This window comes from Microcaecilia unicolor, chromosome 7 (genome assembly GCF_901765095.1).
Source record: "Microcaecilia unicolor chromosome 7, aMicUni1.1, whole genome shotgun sequence".
Classification (NCBI taxonomy): Eukaryota; Metazoa; Chordata; class Amphibia; order Gymnophiona; family Siphonopidae; genus Microcaecilia; species Microcaecilia unicolor.
Genome location: NC_044037.1, coordinates 302474821 through 302501824, shown reverse-complemented (window position 1 = coordinate 302501824; position 27004 = coordinate 302474821). Strand labels below are relative to the sequence as shown.

Sequence of the window (27004 nt, the reverse complement as noted above, 5' to 3'; positions counted from 1 at the left end):
CAGCAAGGGATCAAATACTTATTTCCACCACTGTATATGTTTGATTTGCACCTCCGTCTGGCTGCCTGGGTTCCTAACATCTTTAAGAGGCTGAGGTCAGCCAGCCTCCAGGGTTAAAGGAAAGGGGAGAGGAAGTAGGTTTTGGTTTCTGAAGTTGAACAAGCAAAGGGGAGGAGGGGAAGATAACAGGTTTAAAAGAGCTGTTCTGAGAATAGAGATAATGAGAGCAAAGTTTTATGGTTTCTGTTCCTGCTCTCAGCTACTGTACCAGGCTTCAAACCTTTGCTGGAACTCTCTCTCTCTCTCTCTCACACACACACTCTCGCACACAGTCTCTCTCTCACACACACACTCTGTCTCTCTGTCTCACACACTCTCTCTCCTAAGGGTTCCCTTAAAAACATAATCACCATTACATGATAACCTTGCTAGCACCCGTTTCATTTGTTTGAGAAACGGGTCTTTTTTACTAGTAAAATAATGAGTGGAGTGGAACGGGTAGATGTGAAGCGCCTGTTTACGCTTTTCCAAAAATACTAGGGGGCATGCGATGTAGCTACAATGTAGTAAATTTAAAACGAATCGGAGAAAATTTTCCTTCACTCAACATGTAATTAAACTCTGGAATTCGTAGCCAGAGAATGTGGTAAACGTGGTTAGCTTAGCGGGGTTTAAAAAAAAGTCTGGGCCGCTTCCTAAAGGAAAAGTCCATAGACCATTATTAAATTGACTTGGGGAAAATCCACTGCTTATTTCAGGGTTAAGCAGCAGAAAATGTATTGAACTTTTTTGGGATCTTGCCAGGTATTTGTGACTTTGATTGGCCACTGTTGGAAACAGGATGCTGGGCTTGATGGACCTTCGGGCTGTGCCAGTATAGAAATACTTATGGCACTTGACGGTTAAGTGCTGATATTCAGAACTTACCTGGCCAGCTTAACTGTATAAACAGGACTACATAAACGTCAGCCCTATTTTAGGGGCCCTTTTTAAATAGGGTGGTAAGGGCAGCGCCGGCCTGGTGTCCGGTGATTCGGACTTCCGCTGCGTGCCAAATCTGGCGCTAGAAAAAAAAATTTTTTGTAAATTTTCTAGCACCGGACCATGCACAGCGGTAATCAGGCAATGTCACGCGCTGCTCACTTACTGCCGCAGCCCCCAACGCCTCCTAAAAAGATGGTGGTAAGGACTCCTCCAGGAAATGGCTGTGCAGCAAGCGTTTAACTTACCACACGGCCATTTCCTTCCTTAAAAGAAATAAAGCCTTTTACCGGCGGCAGTAAAAGTGGACCTCAGATTGTGACAAACCATGCGCCAACGCCATTTTACCGCCGTTTGGTAAAAGAGGCCTTTTATGCGGTAATCATAGCCAGTTAAGTGCAGAACATCGACTTAATCGGTTATGGTACTCCGGAAACCTGGAAATTGAACGCTGAAGCCTTGGCATGGTCCAGCTTTAACATAGTAACATAGTAGATGACGGCAGAAAAAGACCTGCACGGTCCATCCAGTCTGCCCAACAAGATAAACTCATATGTGCTACTTTTTGTGTATACCCTTCTTTGACTTGTACCTGTGCTCTTCAGGTTATTTCTGAGAATAACACTGCCAGCTCAATATCAGGCCACAGATTAATTAAACATAGGATATTTCTTTATGTAAAAAATTAGGACTAAAAAACCACATTTGAACAAAGAACCTGACCAAAAAAAAATGCTATCAAATGGAAATATGCAGTACTGTCATGAATATCAGTATTTACTATGCATAGAGAGGAGCATAACTAGGGTTACCATTTTTGTCCTCATAAAAAGAGGACACTTACCCCGCCCATTTCACGCCCCTGCCCCGCCCCTTTCACATCCTCGCCCCTGCCCCTGATGCATATTCCCATCCCCCGGTCACCCCCTCCTCCCCCCTGTCATCTCCACTCCCCCCCCCCCCCCGTCACCTCCCCTCCCCTTACTCTACTATCCCTGGTGGTCTAGAGGTACCTCTTCGCTCTTCGGGGCAGGAAAGAGCCGCCGAGAGTTGAAGTCTCGCGAGGCTGCTTCAACTCTCGGCGGCCATTTTGAAACGCCGAGAGCCGGACTCACAGGATGCAGCAGGGCAGCTAGCAGCAGCGCTCCGGGCAGGAAAGAGGGGGCTCTTTCCTGCCCCGAAGAGGTACCTCTAGACCACCAGGGATAGTAGAGTAGAGGAGGGGAGTCCCGCGCCCGCCCCCGCCAGCCAGCCCGTTTGTCCAGAAATCCGGACAAACGGGCAGGCTGGCCAAATCCATCCGGACGCCCGGCCATGTTCTCAAAAACAGGCCATGTCCGGGTAAATCCGGACGTATGGTAACCCTAGGCGTAACCAGCAGAAGAAAGGAGGTGTTAATGCCCCTCTACAAGTCGTTGGTGAGGCCCCACTTGGAGTATTGTGTTCAGGTTTTGGAGGCCGTATCTTGCTAAAGATGTAAAAAGACTGGAAGCGGTACAAAGAAAACCTACAAAAATGGTATGGGATTTGCGTTGCAAACCGTACGAGAGACTTGCCGACCTGAACATATATACCTTGGCGGAAAGGAGAAACGGGGGTGACATGATACAGACGTTCAAATATTTGAAAGGTATTAATCCGCAAACGAACCTTTTCCGAAGACATGAATTGAGGTTGAAGGGGGGCAAAAATGATAAAGGGGATGGGACGACTTCCCTATGAGGAAAGGCTAATACGGCTTGGGCTCCTCAGCTTGGAGAAAAGACAGGTGAGGGGAGATATGATAAGAGGTCTATAAAATAGTGAGTGGAGTGGAACGGGTAGATGTGAATCGCTTGTTTACTCTTTCCAAAAATACTAGGACTAGGGGGCAGGCAATAAAACTACAAAGTAGTAAATTTAAAACAAATCAGAGAAACAATTTCTTCACTCAACGTGTAATTAAACTCTGGAATTCATTGCCAGAGAATGTGGTAAAAACAGCAGGGTTTAAAAAAGGTTTGGATAGCTTCCTAAAAGAAAAGCCCATAAGCCATTAATAACATGGATTTGGGGAAAACCCACTGCTTATTTCCGATAAGCAACATAAAATGTATTGTACTTTTTTGGGATCTTGTAACCTGCGTTGGAAACAGGATGCTGGGCTTGATGGACCTTCGGTCTGTCCCAGAATGGCAACACTTATTTATATGTCATGGACTGGGGCCCATGTACCAGGACTCCTTCCAGAACCCTGTAATCATGGGCCTGAAATCTGGCCACTATTGTCTCCCCCCTCCCGCCACATGTGACTGTCATCTCCACAGCAACCGCAGCCAATCAGTCAGTGAAAGAACTGGCCCAGAAGGAAATGAAACCAGGTCTTCTACACGGCAATAAACGATACTGGCACTGAGTCACCAGCTCGACTTCTGCAAACAATTTCTTAATGTGATGTTATTGCATCTAACAATGACCAGGCACATTTACAGGTCTTATGTTCTAGTCCACCCAATACAGAGTTAATTTAGCCCTGCCAACTCCTGAAGCATCCATGACAGAGCGTTGCACTGTGGGGAGATATGATAGAGGTGTATAAAATAATGAGTGGAGTGGAATGGGTAGAAGTGAATCTTTTGTTTACTCTTTCCAAAAATACTAGGACTAGGGGGCATGCGATTAAGCTACAAAGTAGTAAATTTAATACAAATTGGAGAAAAATTTTCTTCACTCAACATGTAATTAAACTCTGGAATTTGTTGCCAAAGAATGTGGTAAAGGTGGTTAGCTTAGCGGGCTTTAAAAGGAGTCTGGACGGCTTCCTAAAGGAAAAGTCCATAAGCCATTATAAAAATTGACTTGGGGAAAATACACTGCTTATTTCTAGGATAAGCAACATAAAATGTTCTGTACTTTTTTCCCAGGTATTTGTGACCTGGACTGGCCACTGTTGGAAACAGGATGCTGGGCTTGATGGACCTCTGGTCTGTCCCAGTATGGCCATACTTATGTACTTATGATGAAGACAGATCCTGTACTGTAGTCAGCTGGAGCCCCTGAAATGCTTCTGTCTTTCTGTTTCTAACACTCTTAGTCTTACTGAGACGTTATCTCCCTTACATGAAGTAATTCAAACCCAGAAAACCTTCCGAAGCAAAATTTACTTCCCGCAAAAGAACAATTACAGCTCTCCCTTCTGTTTCTGCCGGGAACTGTCACACCACAGAGACCGCTGCTTGCAAGCCTGGGGCTGCAGGTACTGTAAGTCATCATCAGCTGATGTGACAGCTCCTCAGATCTGACGCAGGCTAACAGTTAACAGTCTCCCACCCCCAGCCCGGACTGTAGCTACTCCCCAGCACTGGGACATGGAGCCACCATCTGAGACAGAAGAAAGGAAGGAATGAGCTGTGGGCAGTGGTGTGCTGGTTAATTTTTAACAACAGGCTCTCTCCGGTCAAAGCCAGACCTGCAATTTTGGGAGGGGGCAATTCATTCCTTCCCCCCCACCATGTGTAGGCACACTAGGCATTCCTTTGCTGACTGGGATGCTGATCCCCACAACCTAATAAATTTTGACTCCGATGACAAAATGGTCATGCATTAGTAACCAACGGTAAGAAATCTATGCCCAAATGTGGTATTACACTTGTTCATTTAAAACACTGGCAATAATGCACCCACAATGTGGTGTAGTGAAAACAAGAAAAAAATCTTATAGCTTACCAATTAAGCAAACACTCAAAACTTCAGCCCAAAGGCGGGACAGACGGAAGGAAAGCCCCTGGGACTGGCTGAAGCAGCCTGCTTTGGCTAACAGTGCCGGCGCTGCTTACAGGGGCGTAGCTACGTGGGGCCACGGGGGCCTGGACCCCCCTGCCGATGACCCTCTCAACCCCCCTCCCGCCGTTAACCTGCTGTCGCCGTGTGCTACCTTTGCTGGTGGGGGTTGGGGTGCCCCGCCAGCAAAGGTAGGCGATGGCGGCGGCGAGGGGGGGGGGTCGAGAGTGTCGGCGGCGGGGGGGGTCAAAGTTGGTGGTGGTGGTGGCAGCAATGGGGGGGTATCGGCGGCGCCAGTGGGGGGGGGCTAAAATGTGCCCCCTCATCTCGGGCTCTGGACCCCGCCGGTCTGGCTACGCCCCTGGCTGCATATAAAAAAAATGTAATCTCGGCAAAAAGAGGTACGGGGGGGGGGGGGGGGGTAGGTCAAAAAGGGAGAGAGCAGAGAGTTGATGCATCTGGTGGGGGGGGGGGGGGGGGGGGTGGAACAAGATGCCCGAGCCACAGGGAAGGAGGATGGTAGGAGTGGGCCCGAGCCCAAATTTTGAGAGCCGGCTGTTAAAGTAGCCACAGGGGGCCTACTTTAACAACCGGCTCCCAAAATTTTCAAAAAACTAACAAATGGCTCTCGCGAGTCGGCTCCAGAACACCACTGGCTGTGGGGCACTGCCCAGTAGTCGTCTAGCACAAACCATTCCAAGGCAGATAACAAGCTGGCGTAGTGCCAGTCAAGCACTACTACCACATACATACACCCCCCCCCCACAGGTGTTGCTACAGGGTGGTAAGTGCCAACCCCCTCTCCTCCCCCCAAAAATAATGGCTGGAATGTCTACTTTGGGAAAGATGCATCTTTTGTATTTTGCACAGTACCATTCTTCCCACGAGATGTATTTCAGAACTTGATACAATCTCTGTTTTTATGCCACGGAATTTATGCAGGTTGTAAAGAGCAACTAACTAAGAAACTTCAGACCGCCCAGAACACAGCAGCCAGATTGATCTTTGGAAAATCAAAATTCGAAAGTGCCAAAGCCCCTCCGTGCAAATCCGCATTGGCTTCCCATCAAAGAACGTATTACCTTTAAAGTTTGCACTCTGGTCCACAAGATTATTTACGGCGAAGTTCCTGGCTACACATTGAACCTAATAAATTTACCACCCAGAAACAGCGCCGGTCAATCCCGGACTTACTTAAACCTGCACTATCCAGACCGCAACGGACTATGGAACGCCCTGCCCAAAACTTTGAAATCTATTCACAACCATCTTATCTTCAGGAAGTCATTGAAAACCATCTTATTAATAAAAGCCTATCCTTTGGACCCAAATTAACGTGCTACTATATGCGACTGTATTACCCTTATCACCACCCCTCCTTATTTCATTGTTACTTTATGTCTCCTACTCTATATCGGATTTGTATAAGCCACACTGAGCCTGCAACTATGTGGGGAAATGTGGGGTATAAATGTGTTAAATAAATAAACACATCTTTTTTTTTTTTTTTTGTTACATTTGTACCCCGCGCTTTCCCACTCATGGCAGGCTCAATGCGGCGGGCAATGGAGGGTTAAGTGACTTGCCCAGAGTCACAAGGAGCTGCCTGTGCCGGGAATTGAACTCAGTTCCTCAGGACCAAAGTCCACCACCCTAACCACTAGGCCACTCCTCCACTGTTGCTACTATTGGAGATTCTACATGGAATGTTGCTATTCCACTAAGCAACATTCCATGTAGAAGTCGGCCCTTGCAGATCACCAATGTGGCCGCACAGGCTTCTGCTTCTGTGAGTCTGACGTCCTGCACGTACGTGCAGGACGTCAGACTCACAGAAACAGAAGCCTGCGCAGCCTTCTACATGGAATGTTGCTAGTGGAATAGCAACATTCCATGTAGAATCTCCAACAGTAGCAACAGAACCTCAAATAGTAGCAACATTCCATGTAGAATCTCCAATAGTATCCATTTTATTTTTGTTACATTTGTACCCCGCGCTTTCCCACTCATGGCAGGCTCAATGCAGCTTACACGGGGCAATGGAGGGTTAAGTGACTTGCCCAGAGTCACAAGGAGCTGCCTGTGCCGGGAATTGAACTCAGTTCCTCAGTTCCCCAGGACCAAAGTCCACCACCCTAACCACTAGGCCACTCCTCCACTTGTTATTTTGCACAGTCCAGAAGGAAATTCACTTCTGTTTCTCTTTCCAGTATTGCACTGCTTACAGAGTGTGGCTTTCCTGGGGATTTCCATTCCAGTTTTGTATGCATGTTTCTGTTTCTTATTCGTGGAACTTTGTTCTTTATTAGGCCAGATTCTCTCCATGTTCTCCATATATTTTATTTTTGTTACATTTGTACCCCATGCTTTCCCACTACATCTTGCCCCATCCTTGGCCACCTTTAAATCTAGACTGAAAGCCCACCTCTTTAACATTGCTTTTGACTCGTAACCACTTGTAACCACTCGCCTCCACCTACCCTCCTCGCTTCCTTCCCGTTCACATTAATTGATTTGATTACTTTATTTTTTGTCTATTAGATTGTAAGCTCTTTGAGCAGGGACTGTCTTTCTTCTATGTTTGTGCAGCGCTGCGTATGCCTTGTAGCGCTATAGAAATGTTAAATAGTAGTAGTAGTAGTAGTAGTAGAAGGTCCTGAGGACTCTTTCTTGCAGTATCTTATAGAGCTAATTTAAAGGCAGGTGAAGTCGGCTGTGATGTAAGGACATATCACCAGAGCTGCCAGGGGGGGTCAGCCTCCAGAGCTGGAGGTTTAGGGCCCACCCATAGCTCCTCCCAGTCCGCCCACAGCACCGCTCAACCTGCCCGCAGGTCCGCCTCCATTTCCAGCGAAAGCAGAAGGTGGCATTTAATGAAGGCATTTCCTGCTGTCCCTAGAAATGGAGCTGTTCAGCGGGAGATCCCGGCTCCCCGGCGGGCGAGCAGGAGATAACTGGAAGGTTCTGTGTCACTCAGCTTCCCCCCTTTCATACCTTGCTTGACTCCTGTCGCCACCTCAAATATTTCTGTGCAAAGATTTATTTATTTAGCTTTTGCTCACAGCTTTTTCAGTAGTAGCTCAAGGTGAGTTACATTCAGGTACTCTGGATATTTCTCTGTCCCAGGAGGGCTCACAATCTAAGTTTGTACCTGAGGCAATAGAGGGTTAAGTGACTTACCCAAGATCACAAGGAGCAGCAGTGGGATTTGAACCGGCCACCTCTGGATTGCAAGACCGGTGCTCTAACCACTAGGCCACTCCTCCACTCAGCAACATTCCATGTAGAATCACCACTAATAGCAACATTCCATGTAGAATCTCAAATAGTAGCAACGGAATCTCCAATAGTAGCAACATTCCATTTAGAATCTCAAGTAATAGCAACATTCCAGAATCTCCAATAGTAACAACATCCCATGTTCCATTGCACTAACCACTAGGCTACTCCTCCACTAGCAACATTCCATGTGGAAGCCTGCCCTTGCAGATCACCAATGCGGCCGCGCAGGCTTCTGTGAGTCTGACGTCCTGGTCAGACTCACAGAAACAGAAGCCTGCGGGCAGGCTTCTACATGGAATGTTGCTTGTGGAATAGCAACATTCCATGTAGATTCTCAAATAGTAGCAACATTCCATGTAGAATCTCAAATATTTATTTATTTAGATTTTGCTCACACCTTTTTCAGTAGTAGCTCAAGGTGAGTTACATTCTGGATATTTCTCTGTCCCAGGAGGGCTCAATCTAAGTTTGTACCTGAGGCAATGGAGGGTTAAGTGACTTGTCCAAGATCACCAGGAGCAGCAGTGGGACTTGAACTGGCCACCTCTGGATTGCAAGACCAGTGTTCTAACCACTAGGCCACTCCTCCACTCAGCAACATTCCATGTAGAATCTCAAATAGTAGCAACATTCCATGTTCCACTGCACTAACCACTAGGCCACTCCTCCACTCAACAAGGAGAGAGAATCCAAAAGCACAAAGGCAAATAGAGAACAAAGAAGCACAAGGAACCTGAATCAGGAATTTGAACATGTGGTGTTTATTAGTGCTAGACGAGACAGGGTTCTGCACATCACCACGTACACTATACCCAACACAATCAACTAAAGACTAGGTATGTCTTTACTTGTTTGCATTGAGTACACAGCGCGTGGCAACATACAGAATTCTAGCTCGTACAGCACTATTGAACACATTTTCAGACCCGTGACGCAGGCCTTTCTTGCCGAAACACGGGTCGTGTCGGGTCTGACCAATAAAGCATAGCTGAGATGCCCCTAACTTGAAGGCTCTTCGTGCTTCTTTGCTTTCTATTTTTTTCAAAGATGTCACTAACACACACACTCACATGCTTGTTGAAAGATATGCCTCAGAGATGGTCTGTCTCCTCACCAGGCTCCTACACCTCAGGATATTTCTCCAGCTGGCAAATGAGAGCGCTCTAGAGCTTGCAGGGAAAGTGCACCTTTCTCTGGATCTCCAGAGCTTGCAGAGAGTGCACCCTTCTCTGGATCTTCAGAGCATGCAGAGTGCACCCTTCTCTGGATCTTCAGAGCTTGCAGAGAGTGCACCCTTCTCTGGATCTTCAGAGCATGCAAAGAGTGCACCCTTCTCTGGATCTTCAGAGCTTGCAGAAAGCATGCATCCCTTTCTGGATCTTCACAAGTTGCAGAGAGAGTGCTCTCTTCTCTGGATCTCCAGAGCTTGCAGAGAGCGTGCCCTCTTCCCTGGACCTTCAAAGCTTACAGACAGCGTGCCCTCTTCTCTGGACCTCCAGAGCTTTCGGAAAGCGGAGCCCTCTTCTCTGGATCTTCAGAGCTTGCAGAAAGCGTGCATCCCTTTCTGGATCTTCAGAAGTTGCAGAGACAGTGCTCTCTTCTCTGGATCTCCAGAGCTTGCAGAGAGCGTGCCCTCTTCCCTGGACCTCCAAAGCTTACAGACAGCGTGCCCTCTTCTCTGGACCTCCAGAGCTTTCGGAAAGCGGAGCCCTCTTCTCTGGACCTCCAGAGCTTGCAGAGCGTGCATCCCTTTCTGGATCTCAAGAGGTTGCTGAGAGAGTACCCTCTTCCCCAGACCTCCAGGGATTGCAGACTGCCACTTTCTCCAGAACTTGAAGAGAGCATACCCTCTTCTCTGGACCACCAGGACTTGCAGAGAGAGTGCCACTTCCTCTGGATCTCTACCGCCAGCTTTCTAGGTAACTTTGCATGCAGTATTAAGGATCAGCTGTCAGCTCAGGAGAAGGAAGGAGTATGGATGGGGCTCTTCCACTGCAGGGGCTGAGTCTGGGCAGGCGGTGGCTTACATCGCAGGGTCTAATTACTACCTAGCACTGCCTCACGTAGCTGTGCAGTCACTGAGTGTGGTTCTTGAATTACTGCTGAATATCTTAGACATGTCCTAAAGTCACAGAGAGAAACATTCAATGAGCAACCTACAAGCCTTCTCTGCACCTCCCCCACTCCAAGCCAGCTGCACTAAGGGCTGAATGAATGGTTCATGACCTGGAAAAGTTACTATAGCAATGCGGATATTGAATTTTGCAACTTCTGCTGCTCTAGAGTTTACATAACCCTCTAGGACTCTCTGGTGAAAACAGGAGTTTCTTGTGTGCACTCATTTGTCATTTTGGGACTTTCTTTCCCCCTTACGACAGCCTGCGGGTGCCGTTCTGCCCTTCCAAACACTCTGCAGTTCCTGCAAGATTCAAGACTCCGAGCCCTGTGTGACTTTTTTTCCAAGGTAGAAAGGAGTCAAAGCTCAAAGTCCTGGATTTCAAACGTACCAGCAGGGAAAATGGGAAAATGTTTTCAGGAGGTGTCAACAAGGTGGGAGGAGGCACAGCAATTAAATTAAAAGGAGTGTATATAATGTATAACTAGTAACTAAGGCCCAGATGCATCAACCAAACGTTAAAAAATAAGAAACGTAAAAGTGCTTAACGATTTTTTAAAAACGAGGAATGCACTACAAAAACACTCCAGAAATGTTCGGATCAGTATTGCAAAGTAGGATGTATCACAGAATCGTTAAACCCGTCGTTAATCAGCGCCTAAAGCATGCGCAGAGCAGCCAAGCATTATGCTGGCTGCTCTGCGCATGCCACAAAGGCCCAGCTGTCAAAACAAAAAAAAAAACAACCCACAAACAGGTGTGTTTCGGGAGGGGGCAAAGGCGCTCGTCATGAGCGTCCTGTATGGACGCCTTGCCCCCCCCCCCCCGCTGCTGTCCGCTTCCCCCCCCCCCCCCCCCCGCCCCCCACGAAAAATCTCCAATTTTAGCAGCCCCGGGCCGGCTCTCCGCTCTTCCTGTGTATTCTCCCACACTAGCTCTGCCTCCTGCCATGCTCCGGTCCCGTGCCCCGCCCCCCCCTTTGGTCATGGCTGCCGCTCCCCCCCTCCAACGACCCCCCCCCTTTGCCTTACCAGCCCGTGCAGCGCCTGTCACCTCTGCTGCACGGGCAAGAACAGCTGATCGGCGAGTCAGAAGGCCTCCTCAGACGTCCCTTCTTTCTTCCTGGCCCCGCCCTCCTCTGACGTAGGTAAAATAGGCTTTAATGCATGGAAAGGATAGGAAATTCTGCCTTAAGGGCTCATTTAATGATGAAAAACGTTTAGTGCATCTGGGCTTAAATGCAAGAAGACAAGGAAACTGATACAGTTCTCCAAAGAGGTGGCGGAAAAAATAAAGGCACAAAGATTAGTGACCCCCAGATCTACCTCTCTACACCAGAAATCTCAGCCGAAATCCAGGCCAAAGTTTCAGCCTGCCTGCCTGACATTGCTGCCTGGATGTTTCACCGCCATCTGAAGCTAAACATGACCAAGACTGAGCTTCTTATCTTTCCACCTAAACCGACCTCTCCTCTCCCCCCTTTCTCTATTTCTGTGGATAATACGCTCATCCTTCCCGTCTCATCAGCTCGTAACCTCGGGGTCATCTTCAACTCCTCCCTCTCCTTCGCTTCACATATTCAACAGATTGCAAAAACCTGTCGTTTCTTCCTCTATAACATCACCAAAATTCGCCCTTTCCTTTCTGAGTATGCAACCAGAACCCTCATCTACACTCTTATCACCTCCCGCTGAGTCTACTGCAACTTGCTTCTCACAGGTCTCCCACTTAGCCATCTCTCTCCTCTTCAATCTGTTCAAAATTCTGCCGCACGACTAATATTCCGCCAGGGTCGTTATGCTCATATTAGCCCTCTCCTCAAGTCACTTCATTGGCTCCCTATCCGTTTCCGTATTCAGTTCAAATTCCTTTTACTGACTTACAAGTGCATTCACTCTGCAGCTCCTCAGTACCTCTCCACTCTCATCTCTCCCTACACTCCTCCCCGGGAACTCCGCTCGCTGGGCAAATCTCTCTTATCTGCACCCTTCTCCTCCACCGCTAACTCTAGACTCCGTTCCTTCTATCGTGCTGCACCGTATGCCTGGAATAAACTTCCTGAGCCGGTACGCCAAGCCTCATCTCTGGCCATCTTCAAATCTAGGCTAAAACCCCACCTCTTCGATGCTGCTTTTAACTCCTAAACCTTCAACTGTCCCCTAGCCCTGATATGTCCTGTCTGTCCTAACCCTTATCCCTTACTTGTCCTGTCTGTCTGTCATAATTAGATTGTAAGCTCTATTGAGCAGGGACTGTCTCTCCATGTTCAAGTGTGAAGCGCTGCGTATGTCCGGTAGCACTATAGAAATGATAAGTAGTAGTAGTAGTAAATAAGAAACAAGGTTATGTAGAAAGCTGAGATCAGGAAAGAAACCAAAACAGCAAAGGTGCAAATAGATGAAAGGTTTGCGGAACAGATAAAGTGAGGCGCACAGGGCGATTTTGAGATAGCTGGAGAAAGGAGGAAGGTCAGAGCTGGAATTGTACCGTTGAAGAGCACTGAGAAACAATGTTTGTATAGCAAAAAGAAAAAAAAAAACCCCAAATTAAATATGTAAGAAAGAACTGCTTTTCCTGGGTAAAACAAAGGTTCATCTAGTCCAGTATTCTTTTCCGACAGTGGCTAGTCCAGTTACAAGTACTTGGCCAGATGCCAAAAGAGTAAAACAAATTTTATTTTGCTTATCCCAGGAATAAGCAGCAGATGTTCCCTAGTCCATATTAAATAATGGCTTAGTGTTCAAACTTTTTCAAACCCCGCTGAGCTAATTGCTTTTACCACATTCTCTGGCAATGAATCCCAGAGTTTATTTACATAGTGAGTAAGAGTGAACAATTTATTCACAGTTAGCCGTTCCATTCTTCTCAGGATTTTATCAACCACTATCACATCTCCCTTCACCTGTCTCTTCTCCAAGCTGAAGAGCCCTAGCCTCTTTAGCCTTTCCTCATAGGGGCAATGACCAGAACTGCACACAATATTCGAGGTGTGGTCATGCCAAGGACTGATATGAAAGCACTAGAATATTCTCCATTCTATTACAAACATGCTGGTTTGCCTTCTTAGCTGCCATATACACTGAGCAGAGGATTTCAATGTATCATCAACAGTAATGCCTAGATTCCTTTGCTGGGTGGTGACACCTAACGTTCAACCCTGCAACATGTAGCTATAGTTTGGTTCACTCTTCCCTACATGCATCACTTTACACTTGCAGTACAGAGGAGTGTGGGAAGCAGTGGCGTAGCCAAGGGTGGGCTGGGGTGGGCCCAGGCCCACCCACTTTAGGTTCAGGCACACCAAGTAGCAGCACACCTATAATGTGGCTGGCAGGGACCCCAAGCCCCACCAGGCAAAAACTCCCAACAACTGTTTGCTGCCGGTGAAAATCTGCTATTTAAACGGTATACGGGGGAGAGGGGGTGTTTGAAAGACCATATGGCATGCAGGCAAGAGAGGGAGAAAACAAATCACTTGTAGGACAAGGTGGAGTTCTGCCCACCCACCTTGGGTCCAGGCCCACCCAAACTTGGGTGTCTGGCTACGCCCCTGGTGGGAAGTGGACCAATGACTCCAGAGTCTGGAACAGTAGGGTCGAAACAAAGAGATTTTATTACATACTCAACACAGATCTGTGTTTTGGCCACAGGCCTGCCTCAGGAGTCTCTATCCACGCAGCAAAAAAATGAGATCGAGCTACGTTACGTGTTGGTGAGATTCCTAATCCCCCCAGGTCTTTTTCAAGACCTTTTCACTATCTCAGCAGCATTTTCCTCTGGTCGTACACTACAGAGACTCCTGAGGCAGGCCCTGTGGCCGAAACACAGATCTGTGTCGAGTCTGTGTCCACTTCCCACTCCTCTTTACTGTTTGTTGGTTTCATGGGATTTTGTTGTTCATCCATTTGTAATGGAAATCAAGATCATTCTTTGTGTGTATATATTAGGATAATGCTTACTCTGTTATAGAATGTACATGCCGTAGGATAATAAAATTGTATCTCACTGCAGAATAATAATCACTGAAATAAGTTGCTGAAGTTAGAAAGGTTACAGTGGTGGAAATAAGTATTTGATCCCTTGCTGATTTTGTAAGTTTGCCCACTGACAAAGACATGAGCAGCCCATAATTGAAGGGTAGGTTATTGGTAACAGTGAGAGATAGCACATCACAAATTAAATCCGGAAAATCACATTGTGGAAAGTATATGAATTTATTTGCATTCTGCAGAGGGAAATAAGTATTTAATCCCTCTGGCAAACAAGACCTAATACTTGGTGGCAAAACCCTTGTTGGCAAGCACAGCGGTCAGACGTCTTCTGTAGTTGATGATGAGGTTTGCACACATGTCAGGAGGAATTTTGGTCCACTCCTCTTTGCAGATCATCTCTAAATCATTAAGAGTTCTGGGCTGTCGCTTGGCAACTCGCAGCTTCAGCTCCCTCCATAAGTTTTCAATGGGATTAAGGTCTGGTGACTGGCTAGGCCACTCCATGACCCTAATGTGCTTCTTCCTGAGCCACTCCTTTGTTGCCTTGGCTGTATGTTTTGGGTCATTGTCGTGCTGGAAGACCCAGCCACGACCCATTTTTAAGGCCCTGGCGGAGGGAAGGAGGTTGTCACTCAGAATTGTACGGTACATGGCCCCATCCATTCTCCCATTGATGCGGTGAAGTAGTCCTGTGCCCTTAGCAGAGAAACACCCCCAAAACATAACATTTCCACCTCCATGCTTGACAGTGGGGACGGTGTTCTTTGGGTCATAGGCAGCATTTCTCTTCCTCCAAACATGGCGAGTTGAGTTCATGCCAAAGAGCTCAATTTTTGCCTCATCTGACCACAGCACCTTCTCCCAATCACTCTCGGCATCATCCAGGTGTTCACTGGCAAACTTCAGATGGGCCGTCACATGTGCCTTCCGGAGCAGGGGGACCTTGCGGGCACTGCAGGATTGCAATCCGTTATGTCGTAATGTGTTACCAATGGTTTTCGTGGTGACAGTGGTCCCAGCTGCCTTGAGATCATTGACAAGTTCCCCCCTTGTAGTTGTAGGCTGATTTCTAACCTTCCTCATGATCAAGGATACCCCACGAGGTGAGATTTTGCGTGGAGCCCCAGATCTTTGTCGATTGACAGTCATTTTGTACTTCTTCCATTTTCTTACTATGGCACCAACAGTTGTCTCCTTCTCGCCCAGCGTCTTACTGATGGTTTTGTAGCCCATTCCAGCCTTGTGCAGGTGTATGATCTTGTCCCTGACATCCTTAGACAGCTCCTTGCTCTTGGCCATTTTGTAGAGGTTAGAGTCTGACTGATTCACTGAGTCTGTGGACAGGTGTCTTTCATACAGGTGACCATTGCCGACAGCTGTCTGTCATGCAGGTAACGAGTTGATTTGGAGCATCTACCTGGTCTGTAGGGGCCAGATCTCTTACTGGTTGGTGGGGGATCAAATACTTATTTCCCTCTGCAGAATGCAAATAAATTCATATACTTTCCACAATGTGATTTTCCGGATTTAATTTGTGATGTGCTATCTCTCACTGTTACCAATAACCTACCCTTCAATTATGGGCTGCTCGTGTCTTTGTCAGTGGGCAAACTTACAAAATCAGCAAGGGATCAAATACTTATTTCCACCACTGTATATATATGTCACGCATGTGATTAACTAGCTTGTTAGTAAGAAATAGGCCACAATCATCTTAGAAGTCTGGAATGTTAATTAACTGGAGAAATGCAGGAAGAGTTCTGCCTTATCTGCAGCAGCTGGAGGGGGCAAGAAAGGGGATCATTATATCTTCTTTCTTCTTTACCAGAAAAATAGCACCTGGTGGTATACTGAATCAGTATAGTCAGACTGCTAACTGGATTTCCTTATATTCAGTGGTCTCCCTGTATACAGGTTTCAATTACAATAAAGATCTTTATATGTATTACTAGTAAAAAAAGGCCCGTTTCTGACACAAATGAAACGGGAGCTAGCAAGGTTTTCCTCGGAGTGTGTATGTTTGAGAGAGAGAGTGTGTGTGAGAGTGACTGTGTGTGAGAGAGAGAGTGAATGTGCAAGTGTGTGTGAGAGAGAGAGAGAGAGAGTCTGGGTGCGAGTGTGTCTGTGAGAGAGAGAGTGTGTATGTGAGAATGAGAGTGTGTGCAAGTGTGTATGTGACACACAGTGTGAGAGAGAGAGAGTGTGTTTCACACAGATACAGTGTGTGTGTGAGAGACAGAGAGAGAGTGAGTCTGGGTGCGAGTGTGTCTGTGAGAGAGAGAGTGTGTATGTGAGAATGAGAGTGTGTACAAGTGCATATGTGAGACACAGTGTGAGAGACAGTGTGTTTCACACAGATACAGTGTGTGCGAGAGAGTGTGTGAGACACAGACTCTGTGAGACTGAGTGTATGAGACCAAGAGAGTGTGTGAGTGACTGTGTGACACATAGAGAGTGAATGTGATACAGTGTGAGACAGACAGTGTGTGAGAGTGAGAGAAAGACATTGACTGTGAGAGAGAGAGAAAGACATTGACTGTGAGAGAGAGAGAGCGTGTGAGAGTGTGTGTGTGTGACAGATACCTCCCCCCTCCCCACTCTCTGGTGTCAGGCCCCCCCTCCCTCCCTCTGGTGTCAGGCCTCCCCCCTCTCTCTCTGGTGTCAGGACCCCCTCCATCTCTCTGGTGTCAGGCCCCCCCTCCCTCTCTCTGGTGTCAGGCTCCCCCCCCCCCTCTCTCTCTGGTGTCTGAGCGTTACTGTGCAGGACGCTGAGCTCTGGCTATGCTTCAAGGAACTGACCAATCCTATTTAATAGAATGCACCTCCAACATTCTGAAGCCGAGAAACCTCGTGTGGTTGGTCACTTCTGCTTGTGACAAACCCGGAAGTACGTGATGTCAATTCAGGAGATGGATACAGAGAGCAGGAATGCCTCAGCCATGCAGTCAGCTTCAGAATGCTGGAGGTGCCTTTTATTATATAGGATATATATTTGAACTCAGAGTCCTGCGAGCTTCTTTGGTAAGAGGAATATTTTTCCATAACAGGATTGTCTGTCCCTCACTTTACACTTGTCCATATTAAATTTCATCAGTCATTTAGATCCCCAAGTTCCTCTTGCAGATTCTCACAATCCACTTGTGATTTACCAGTGTTGAATAATTTTGTGTCAGCTGCAAATCTGATCATCTTGCTCACTGTTGCTACTTCCAAATCCTTTTATTTTTATTAAGATTTGTAATCACATAAGGACATAACAGCACCGAAGAAACATTTTAGTCCACATTCTGAGAGGGGCAAGGAGACAAAGAAAGAAAAGAAAGGAAAAAAAAAAGAAAAAAAGAAACCTTACAGTAACAATTAAAAAGGAAAATCCTACCTGGTCCAAAGATTAAGGCGTTCTAACACCTAACACATCTATCTAACAGGAATCTGGTTCAAAGAAAACATAACGATTATCTGAAAAAGAAACCAATCTACGAAATCTTAGCAAAGATCGGGTGGTGACGCCGGTATTTGGAGAATAAAACCGGTGCAGGGCGGACTTCTACGGTCTGTGCCCTGAGAACGGCAAGGACAAATCAAACTCGGGTATAAAGTATCACATACCATGTAAAATGAGTTTATCTTGTTGGGCAGACTGGATGGACCATACAGGTCTTTATCTGCCGTCATTTACTATGTTACTATGTATGTTACTATTTGGAAAGAAACTTTAAAAAAAGTAGCACCCAATACCAAAATTCTTGACTTAAAGAGAAGAACCTGTCAACATCTGGCCCTTTTACAAAGCCGCGGTACAAAGTGGCCTGCGGTAGTGTGGGCGTGTCTTTTAAGCGCGCGCCGGGTCATTTTTTTACCACACTTTGAAAAAAGGCTATTTTTCAATGGGCCTCTACTAATATAAAAACTATGTATGGCCTGAGCCCTGACCACCACCCACTGACCTAGCAGTAAGGGCTCATGTGCTACCCATGAGGTAACCATGCAATGTGCACCAACGTAGGCGGGATTCGGCACACACAAAACTCGGAATTACCGCCCCGGCTGTAGTGCCCATTGGGTGTGTGCTACCCACGCATTAGCTCTCCTGCGCTTTTGTGAAAGGGCCCCTAAAAAAGCAATCAAATTCTCTATAACGTCAACGTTAGCAGACAGATCACCACGCTCACCTTCCACTTGTCCACCTTCTAATACCTTTCTAGGTAAATAACAGCACTTAACAATTATCATAGAATCTACACTAGGCAAAGCCAAAACTTCCCTGAACTTCTTCCTCAGTAAGATCTCTGCAGATAATAATTTTATTTTTTTTGTTACATTTGTACCCCGCGCTTTCCCACTCATGGCAGGCTCAATGCGGCTTACATGGGGCAATGGAGGGTTAAGTGACTTGCCCAGAGTCCCACTAGCAACATTCCATGTAGAAGTCGGCCCTTGCAGATCACCAATGTGGCCGCGCAGGCTTTTGCTTCTGTGAGTCTGATGTCCTGCATTCACAGAAACAGAAGCCTGCGCAGCCTTCTACATGGAATGTTGCTAGTGGAATAGCAACATTCCATGTAGAATCTCCAATAGTAGCAACATTCCATGCAGAATCTCCAATAGTATCTATTTTATTTTTGTTACATTTGTACCCTGCGCTTTCCCACTCATGGCAGGCTCAATGCGGCTTACATGGGGCAATGGAGGGTTAAGTGACTTGCCCAGAGTCCCACTAGCAACATTCCATGTAGAAGTTGGCCCTTGCAGATCACCAATGTGGCCGCGCAGGCTTCTGTTTCTGTGAGTCTGACGTCCTGCACGTACATGCAGGATGTCAGACTCACAGAAACAGAAGCCTGCGCAGCCTTCTACATGGAATGTTGCTAGTGGAATAGCAACATTCCATGTACAATCTCCAATAGTAGCAACATTCCATGTAGAATCTCCAATAGTATCAATTTTATTTTTGTTACATTTGTACCCAGCGCTTTCCCACTCATGGCGGGTTCAATGCGGCTTACATGGGGCAATGGAGGGTTAAGTGACTTGCCCAGAGTCACAAGGAGCTGTGCCTGAAGTGGGAATCCAACTCAGTTCCTCAGGACCAAAGTCCACCACCCTAACCACTAGGCCACCCCTGCACTCCAATGACAAACAGGAAAATTTAAGAATCTCAAGCTGGGAGACCTCATCTGATGTTCCATCATCTCAACTTGCCTATGCAAATATAGTTTAGGTCACTGATGGTTTGTTGCCTATTAACTACTGTTTCAACTTAAATCTATTTATTTATTTGTAGCATTTGTATCCCACATTTTGCCACCTATTTGCAAGCTCAATGTGTTTTACATTATTCCGTAATGGCGATCACCAATTCCGGAATGAGAAATACATAGTTATAATGCAGGTGAACAGAGTGGATCAGGCAATCAAGTAAAGAGAGTTCATTTTCGTAGTCAGAGATAAAAGATATTGGGTTAGGTTCAAACATGATATGTTAGCTTAAACAGTCATGGATAGAGAGTTCAGTTTAGTGCAGTTCTGGTGTGAATTTTGTTCCCTGGTGTTTAGGTTGGATCATTGTGGTGTGCCTTATTAAATAGGTTGGTTTTTAGTAATTTTCGGAAATTAGTTATGTCGTGTGTTGTTTTTGTGGATTTTGGTAGTGCATTCCACAGTTGCGTGCTTATGTAGGAGAAACTGGATGCATATGTTAATTTATATTTTAGTCCTTTGCAGCTGGAGTAATGGAGATTCAGGAATGTGCGTGATGATCTAGTAGAATTCCTGGTTGGTAAGTCTATGAGACTTGACATGTACACCGGAGCTTCACCGTGTATGTTTTATGAACCAAAGTGCAGATTTTGAACGTAATATGTTCTTTTAGTGGGAGCCAGTGTAGTTTTTCTCTTAGGGGTTTGGCGCTTTCATATTTCGTTTTTCCAAATATGAGTCTGGCTGCTGTGTTTTGTGCAGTTTGGAGTTTCTTAGTGATTTGTTCTTTGCATCCGGCATAGATTGCATTGCAGTAATCTAGGTGGCTTAGCACCATTGATTGTACCAGTCTGCGGAATGTTTCCCTTGGGAAAAAAGGTTTTATTCTTTTGAGAGTTTCCACATTGAGTGAAACATTTTCTTTGTTGTGTTTTTCGCGTGGCTTTCTAGCGTAAGATGTCGGTCGATTGTAACTCCTAGGATTTTCAGACTATCTGAAACAGGAAGAGCAAAGTTTGGGGTCTTTATAGTGGTGGGTTGGTTTGTATTGTGTTGTGATGAGAGAATGAGACATTGTGTTTTTTCTGCGTTGAGTTGTAGTTGGAATGCATCTGCCCATGAGTTCATAATAATGCACATAACCCTCTCACTAATCTACTATTGAATTACATAGGAGAAAAAGACATCAGATGCTTAACCTTTCGTTGTTAATGCTCTGATTAACATTTTGTAAATGTGCTCCAGACAGGACCCAGGCAAAATACTGCTAGAGCATCCAGACTGGAAGAGGACATCGCTCCTAAAGAAACTTATTGCAAAACAGAAGCTTGCTGTAGTGCGTCCCCTGACTGTTGCTAGCAGCTCAGATAAGTGCTGCTAATCTTTTTGAATATAATACAATATAGAAACACAAAATTAGCAGCGTTAAATCTGGAGGTTTTTGACTAGTGACGAGCTAGCCTGATATCCACAGCGCAGGCAAAATAGTTCTATGTGGGATATTGAAGGCAATAACCCTATAAAGTTAATCGGAGCATTAACAATGAAAGGTTAAGCATCTGAAGTCTTTTCCTCCTATGTAATTCCATAGTAGATTAGTGAGAGGGTTATGTGCATTATTTAAGTTGAAACTATGCAAATATAGGCAGTCCTTAATGCAGGAAGCCCCAATTTGCTGTAAAGCGTCAACCTGAGATTCTACATTTTGAAGGGATACATCGAAGAGGACATTTTTTTTTGGTCCATATCATCCACCTTAGGGCCACACACTGAGTAAAGTCACAGAGCAGCTGTACTGGACCCTGAAGAAATGCCTCAGTCCTCTTAACCACTTTCCACACATCCAACAACAACACTTGTGAGGAACCGTCTTCCACTACTGGAACTTCCTTAGAAACCGCCACTGGATGTAAAGAAAAACCAATAGAACATGGACGAGAAGTTGGCTGTGGCAAAGTTATCATTCCTTCCGTTGGGAAAAAAAACCTTCTAAATGTAACTCCCCCCCCCCCCTCTGAAGATAGATGAGAAGCCATAGGTGGCTCAGGGAGGGGTAGGCCTATCCCCTGAACTTAAAGAAGCACCCCAGTCAAAACCTACAGTCAGAGGCGATGGAGACTCTTTACTTCCAGGTACCAAAAGCTTATCAATCGGGCCCAACGGTTTAGGAGTACTTACAGTCAGATGTCTGGTCTTTGCTGTGCGTTTCCCACCATATCGACAAACAAATTCCACTTCAAAGTAATAAAATCCAAAAATTCCAGCTGAATCCCTGGCCACCAAGGACACAAAGGAGTTGACAAGGGGCCTGGTGTATGCCCCTTTGGCCATGACCCGTGGCCACGCCGAGCTGCTGAAATTTATCCCGGGAAGTCAGCCCATGTTGGCGACAGCTGGTACCAAGAAAATGTCCCAGGAAATTAAAGAGCAAGCTTTGGATGCCAAAAGCTGGCCCAGATACACTCACTCCTCCTCCTCTCCAAATTCTTTATAAATATGTTAAAAAGTGTTTTCGTTCGAAGCCTGCCGATGGTTGGGAATTGAGTACCTACTGCCCTAATTTGCAGTACTGGTGTGAACTAGCAAAAGTGAAAATGGACAAAACCATGTGGCCAGATGGGATGCAGCATCAGACACTATGGGAGCTCAGAGAGGTTCTGGCAGATCTGCTGATGCATCTGTACCACAGACCCTTAGACACGAGCATGATCCTGTAAGACATTTGCGGTTCTCTTCAGAAGAGAGTTAACGGAAAAAGCTGAAACCACCGGCTGGTTAGTCTTAAATTGTGGTGAGAAAATTAATAAAGACTCTACTAAAGGAAAGGAGACTGGGCGTCTGAATGGCAAATGATGTTTAATCAGTGGCATACCAGGGGGGGGGGGTGCGGTCCGCCCTGGGTGCACGCCACTGGGGGGTTGCCGCGCGTCTGTTGGCAACACTCGTTCCCTGCTCCCTCTGCCCCGGAACAGGTTACTTCCTGTTCTAGGGCAGAGGGAGCAGGGAACGAGCGAAGCCGACAGGCGCGCGGCACCCCCCCCCCCCAGCAGGTAAAAATGCACCCGGGGGTGTCCTTTCGCCGGGGGTGGGGGGGGGGGTCCTTTCGCCAGGGGGCGGTGTCGCGCTGCATCCGGGGGGGACACTGCACCCGGGGGGGGGGCCCATCGGCGATCCGCGCCCCCCCCCGGGTGTCAGCCACCCTAGAAACGCCACTGTGTTTAATGTGAGCAAGTGCAAAGTGATGCATGTGGGAAAGAGGAACCCCAATTATAGCTACGTCATGCAAGATTCCACATTAGGAATCACAACCCAGGAAAAAGATCTAGGTGGCATCGTTGATGATACAGTGAAACCCTCTGCTCAGTGTGCAGTGGCAGCTAAGAAAGCAAATAAAATACTAGGAATTACTAGGAAAGGAATGGAAAACAAAAATGAGGACGTTATAATGCCTTTGTATCGGTCCATGGTGCGACCACACCTCGAATACTGTGTGCAATTTTAGTCACGGCATCTCAAAAGGTACTTGTGATCTGGACTGGCCACTGCTGGAAACAGGATACTGCGCTTGATGGACCTTCAGCCTGTCTCAGTATGACAACGCTTATGTCCTTCGGAGTGAAGTATCCATAGACCAGCGGGCTGCAGGATTTCAGGCACCAAGTTTATTCCAGCGATAGTTTATGTCAAGGAAATTATTTTATTTTATTACATTTGTACCCCGCGCTTTCCCACTCATGGCAGGTTCAATGCGGCTTACATGGGGCAAAGGAGGGTTAAGTGACTTGCCCAGAGTCACAAGGTGCTGCCTGTGCCTGAAGTGGGAATTGAACTCAGTTCCTCAGGACCAAAGTCCACCACCCTAACCACTAGGCCACTCCTCCACTCTTAGATTGATTTCCTCAATTAGGTCACTAGATAATCAGGTCAACAACAAGCATTGGAAGTAGCTTACTCAGCTTTCAGCAAAGCTTCTGATACTAATGTCTAGACTGGGACCCAAGTGGATGGACTGTGTTAGGAACTGGATGAATGACAGAAAACAGGCTGGTGATAAATGGAAGTCACTCTGAGGAGAGAAAGGAGAGCAGTGGACGGCCTCAGGACCTGCTCCTGTGTCCGGTTCTGTTCAATCTCTTTGTAACTAATATTGCAGGGGGGTTAGGAGTAAAAAGTTGGTCTTTTTGACGAGAACCCTAAGATCCGCATCAGAGTGGATGCCCTAAGTAGAAAGAATGAGGAGTGATCTTCAAAAACAGTGTGTGTAATTCAGGGGCGTAGCCAGACTTCAGCGGGAGGGGGGTCCAGAGCCTGAGGTGAGGGGGCACATTTTAGCCCCCCCACCGCCGCCATTGCCAACACCGCCCCCCGCCACCATTGCCGACACACACACACCCGCCATTTCCGACACCTCCCGCCGCCGCCAGCACCACCAACAACAACTTTGGCCCCGCCCGCCATCGCTGTCGCCTACCTTCACTGGCGTTGGACCCCAACCCCCGCCAGCCGAAGTCTTCTTCCTTCGTTTGGTTTCTGAGTCTGACGTCCTGCACGTACAACGTGCAGGACGTCAGACTCAAACCAAACGAAGGAAGAAGACTTCGGCTGGTGGGGGTTGGGGTCCCCCACCATCAAAGGTAGCAGACGGCAACGGTGGGTTGACAGCGGGTTGGCTGCGGGAAGGGGGTTGAGAGGGTTATTGGCAGGGGGGGTCCAAATCTACAGGGGCCCAGGCCCCTGTGGCCCCACAGTAGCTACGCCCCTGGTGTAATTGTTGAATGCCTGACACTTAAAGAGCCAATGAGAAAACGTTCAAGACACGGATCACAGATAGAGAAATTCAAAGGACCTCTATTTGATTGGGAAGGAGGGTGGCAGAGAGGAGGATGTGCATCAACCAGGAAAGAGACCTTGGGGTGTTCTCAAGTTTGCAAAACAGGTGGCTGGGATGCACAGAGCCCCCTCCCCCCCTCCACTACAGAAATGGAGGCAGAGCACAAGAACACCGTTCTTAGCTTTTTCAAATGTTGTCACGCTACTTTCCAGAAAGAAGGTAAGCTACTTGCAGAAACATCAATGAAGAAAAACAGCAGTGACGATCAAAGGGAGGCGATAACAAACAACTCAGGAGACCTCTTTGGTTCATATTGTCCAACAGACATTCAGACAGCTTGAAAGTGTCTGAAAGGCTCTGGCATTTCACAGTGTGTGGAACCCTGACGCAGGAAGATTATGCTGAAACATGGCTGTGTCGGGTTATCATGCGTGCATGAATTTCTATCGGTCAACACTGAGTTGTATGTCATCTTCCCCTTTGGTCATCACTGCTGTTTTCTTCATCACACTATTTCCCAACATCCTCCATATTCACATTCAGCAGCTGGACAAGCACTTAAACGCTCCATCTCCCGTTATCCAATCCAAGTCTTGTGAGTACAGTGATGTACAGTGCTAACTACACAGCGCTACACAGAAATCCCATGTTAGAGCATTTCACTAGAATACCACCTCCCCAGTATTCTGCAGAACACCCGAGGCAGTTACAAAAACATGAATATGGAAACACCATTCTCACTATACATACAGCTGGGTTAACCCAGAGCTCCAGACACAGTGAAACCAAAACTGCTGCAGCCCCACATCTGAAATGTCACTTCACTCACACGAAGGATGGGGACAGTGTTCTCACCTGCACAGCGCGGGGGTCCGAGGGATCCACCACCACAGCCACGCGGGACATTGTATCGATGACCAGGTAACTGTAGTTATCTGACAGAACAGGGATGGGCACAATTTTAACCCCTGCAATAAAAACAAGGAAGGTTAATGTGAGACCACATCAAGCAGAAGGTAACCAGAAGCGGTACGAGTGGATGGGTGGAAGGTCACAGCTCCATAAGGAATCTCCTGAGCTCTCAAATTACCACCTAGGCAAGAATCCCAAACTTTTAACCGGGGGGGGGGGGGGGGGGGGGGGGGGGGGGCACGTCAGACTTTCCACCCTCCCAAGTCAACAGTGAGAGAGGGAATCAGATCTTGCAACCTGCTAAAATCACTACTGGGGGGGATGGGAGAGTTTCTGACTTTCTATTCTGCTGAATTACCATTGTGTGTGTGTGTGGGGGGGGGGGGGGGGGGGTCTGATCTAGCACACTGCTGAATCACTATGGAGGAGGGGGGGCAGGGGGAATGCTTGACTTACAATTCTGCTGAATCAGTACTGGGGGACGGGGGGGGGGTGTGCTTCACCTAGCATTCTGTGAATCAATAATGGGGGGGGGGGGGGGTGCCTGATTTCACATTCTGCTGAGTCACTACTTGCGGGGACAGAGGGAGTGCCTGACCTAGCATTTTGCTGAGTCGCTAAGAAGACTGGGTTCTTAAATCTTCTGAAATAGAAACATGATACCAGTTTGCCTGGCATAAGAACATTCCATTATTAATGGAAGCCAATGAGATAAAGACTTAAAATGAAATGAAGGGGAGCAGAAATGTCTGTTCTAGTTAATCTGTCACCTTCATCGGAGAGCCAAGAGAGAACCAGACTACAGACTTCATGGGAAGGAGCAAGTCCCCCACCCCTGATGCTGCCAGCAATGGGTAATGAGACCCCCCAGAGGGAGAGGTGCAGCTTCCACTCACAGCCCCCAGACAAATGCTTCCTAGGACCAGGCTGGGAGACAGAATTTGGCCAACTAGCAGGGGGCTCCCGAATATCAGTATCAGCCAGGTAAAGTCAGGAACACCTCGTCAGCAGCCCATTTCTGAGTAATTAAATTTAGCCTCCTGGTGAACCGAGGCGATAAAACACAGCTGCTCAGGGACAGGGAATTTTAGCATTTTTTCTTTGAAATATGAGAGGTTTAGTCAGCTAACTCCTGAAGCTGTTTAGCTGAAACACCTCCTCCCGCTGAAGCTACATTTAGCTGCCAAGGGGGGGGGGGGGGGGGGAGAAAAGACACCAATTTTCCGCACCATTGCTGTAGTCATTAACTCCCTACTTATTTGCCCATATGCCTTTGAAAATGGACCTCATATGTTTGAGAAAACGTGGGAATATTTTATTTATTTATTGCATTTGGGCGGGAGACGGAGATGGTGCTGGGCAGACTTATACGGTCCGTGCCAGAGCCGGTGGTGGGAGGCGGGGACTGGTGGTTTGGAGGTGGGGATAGTGCTGAGCAGACTTATACGGTCTGTGCCAGAACCGGTGGTGAGAGGCGGGGCTGGTGGTTGGAAGGCGGGGATAGTGCTGGGCAGACTTACACGGTCTGTGCCCGGAAAAGGACAGGTACAAATCAAGGTAAGGTATACACAAAAAGTAGCACATGTGAGTTTATCTTGTTGGGCAGACTGGATGGACCGTGCAGGTCTTTTTCTGCCGTCATCTACTATGTTACTATGTCACTTGTATCCCACATTTTCCCACCTATTTGCAGGCTCAATGTGGCTTACAAAGACCTGTTGTGGCAGTGCCATACAGGATGAAGTGTACATATGATGTTACAAAGTGTACATTTTGGTGTTACAAAGTAGTCAAGGAAGACAAAAGAATTTGATCAAGTAATTGTGGAGAGATACATTCTGCCTGAAGTTGAAAGGTGCTGTGTTGAGGTTAGCTATGGGTTCTCGTTACAGGCTTTGTCAAAGAGGTAAGTCTTCAGAGATTTGGGGAAGT

The 27004-nt window shown here is 47.1% G+C and overlaps 1 protein-coding gene across 1 annotated transcript in view; it reads right to left on the bottom strand.

The window, feature by feature from the left end:
- LOC115473985 (probable hydrolase PNKD) overlaps positions 1–27004 on the bottom strand; it is a 152127-nt gene that overhangs the window by 67371 nt on the left and 57752 nt on the right. The window contains exon 3 of the mRNA XM_030209227.1: positions 25016–25128. Within this exon, the coding sequence (XP_030065087.1) occupies positions 25016–25128 (113 nt within the window). The remainder of the gene's footprint in view (positions 1–25015; positions 25129–27004) is intronic.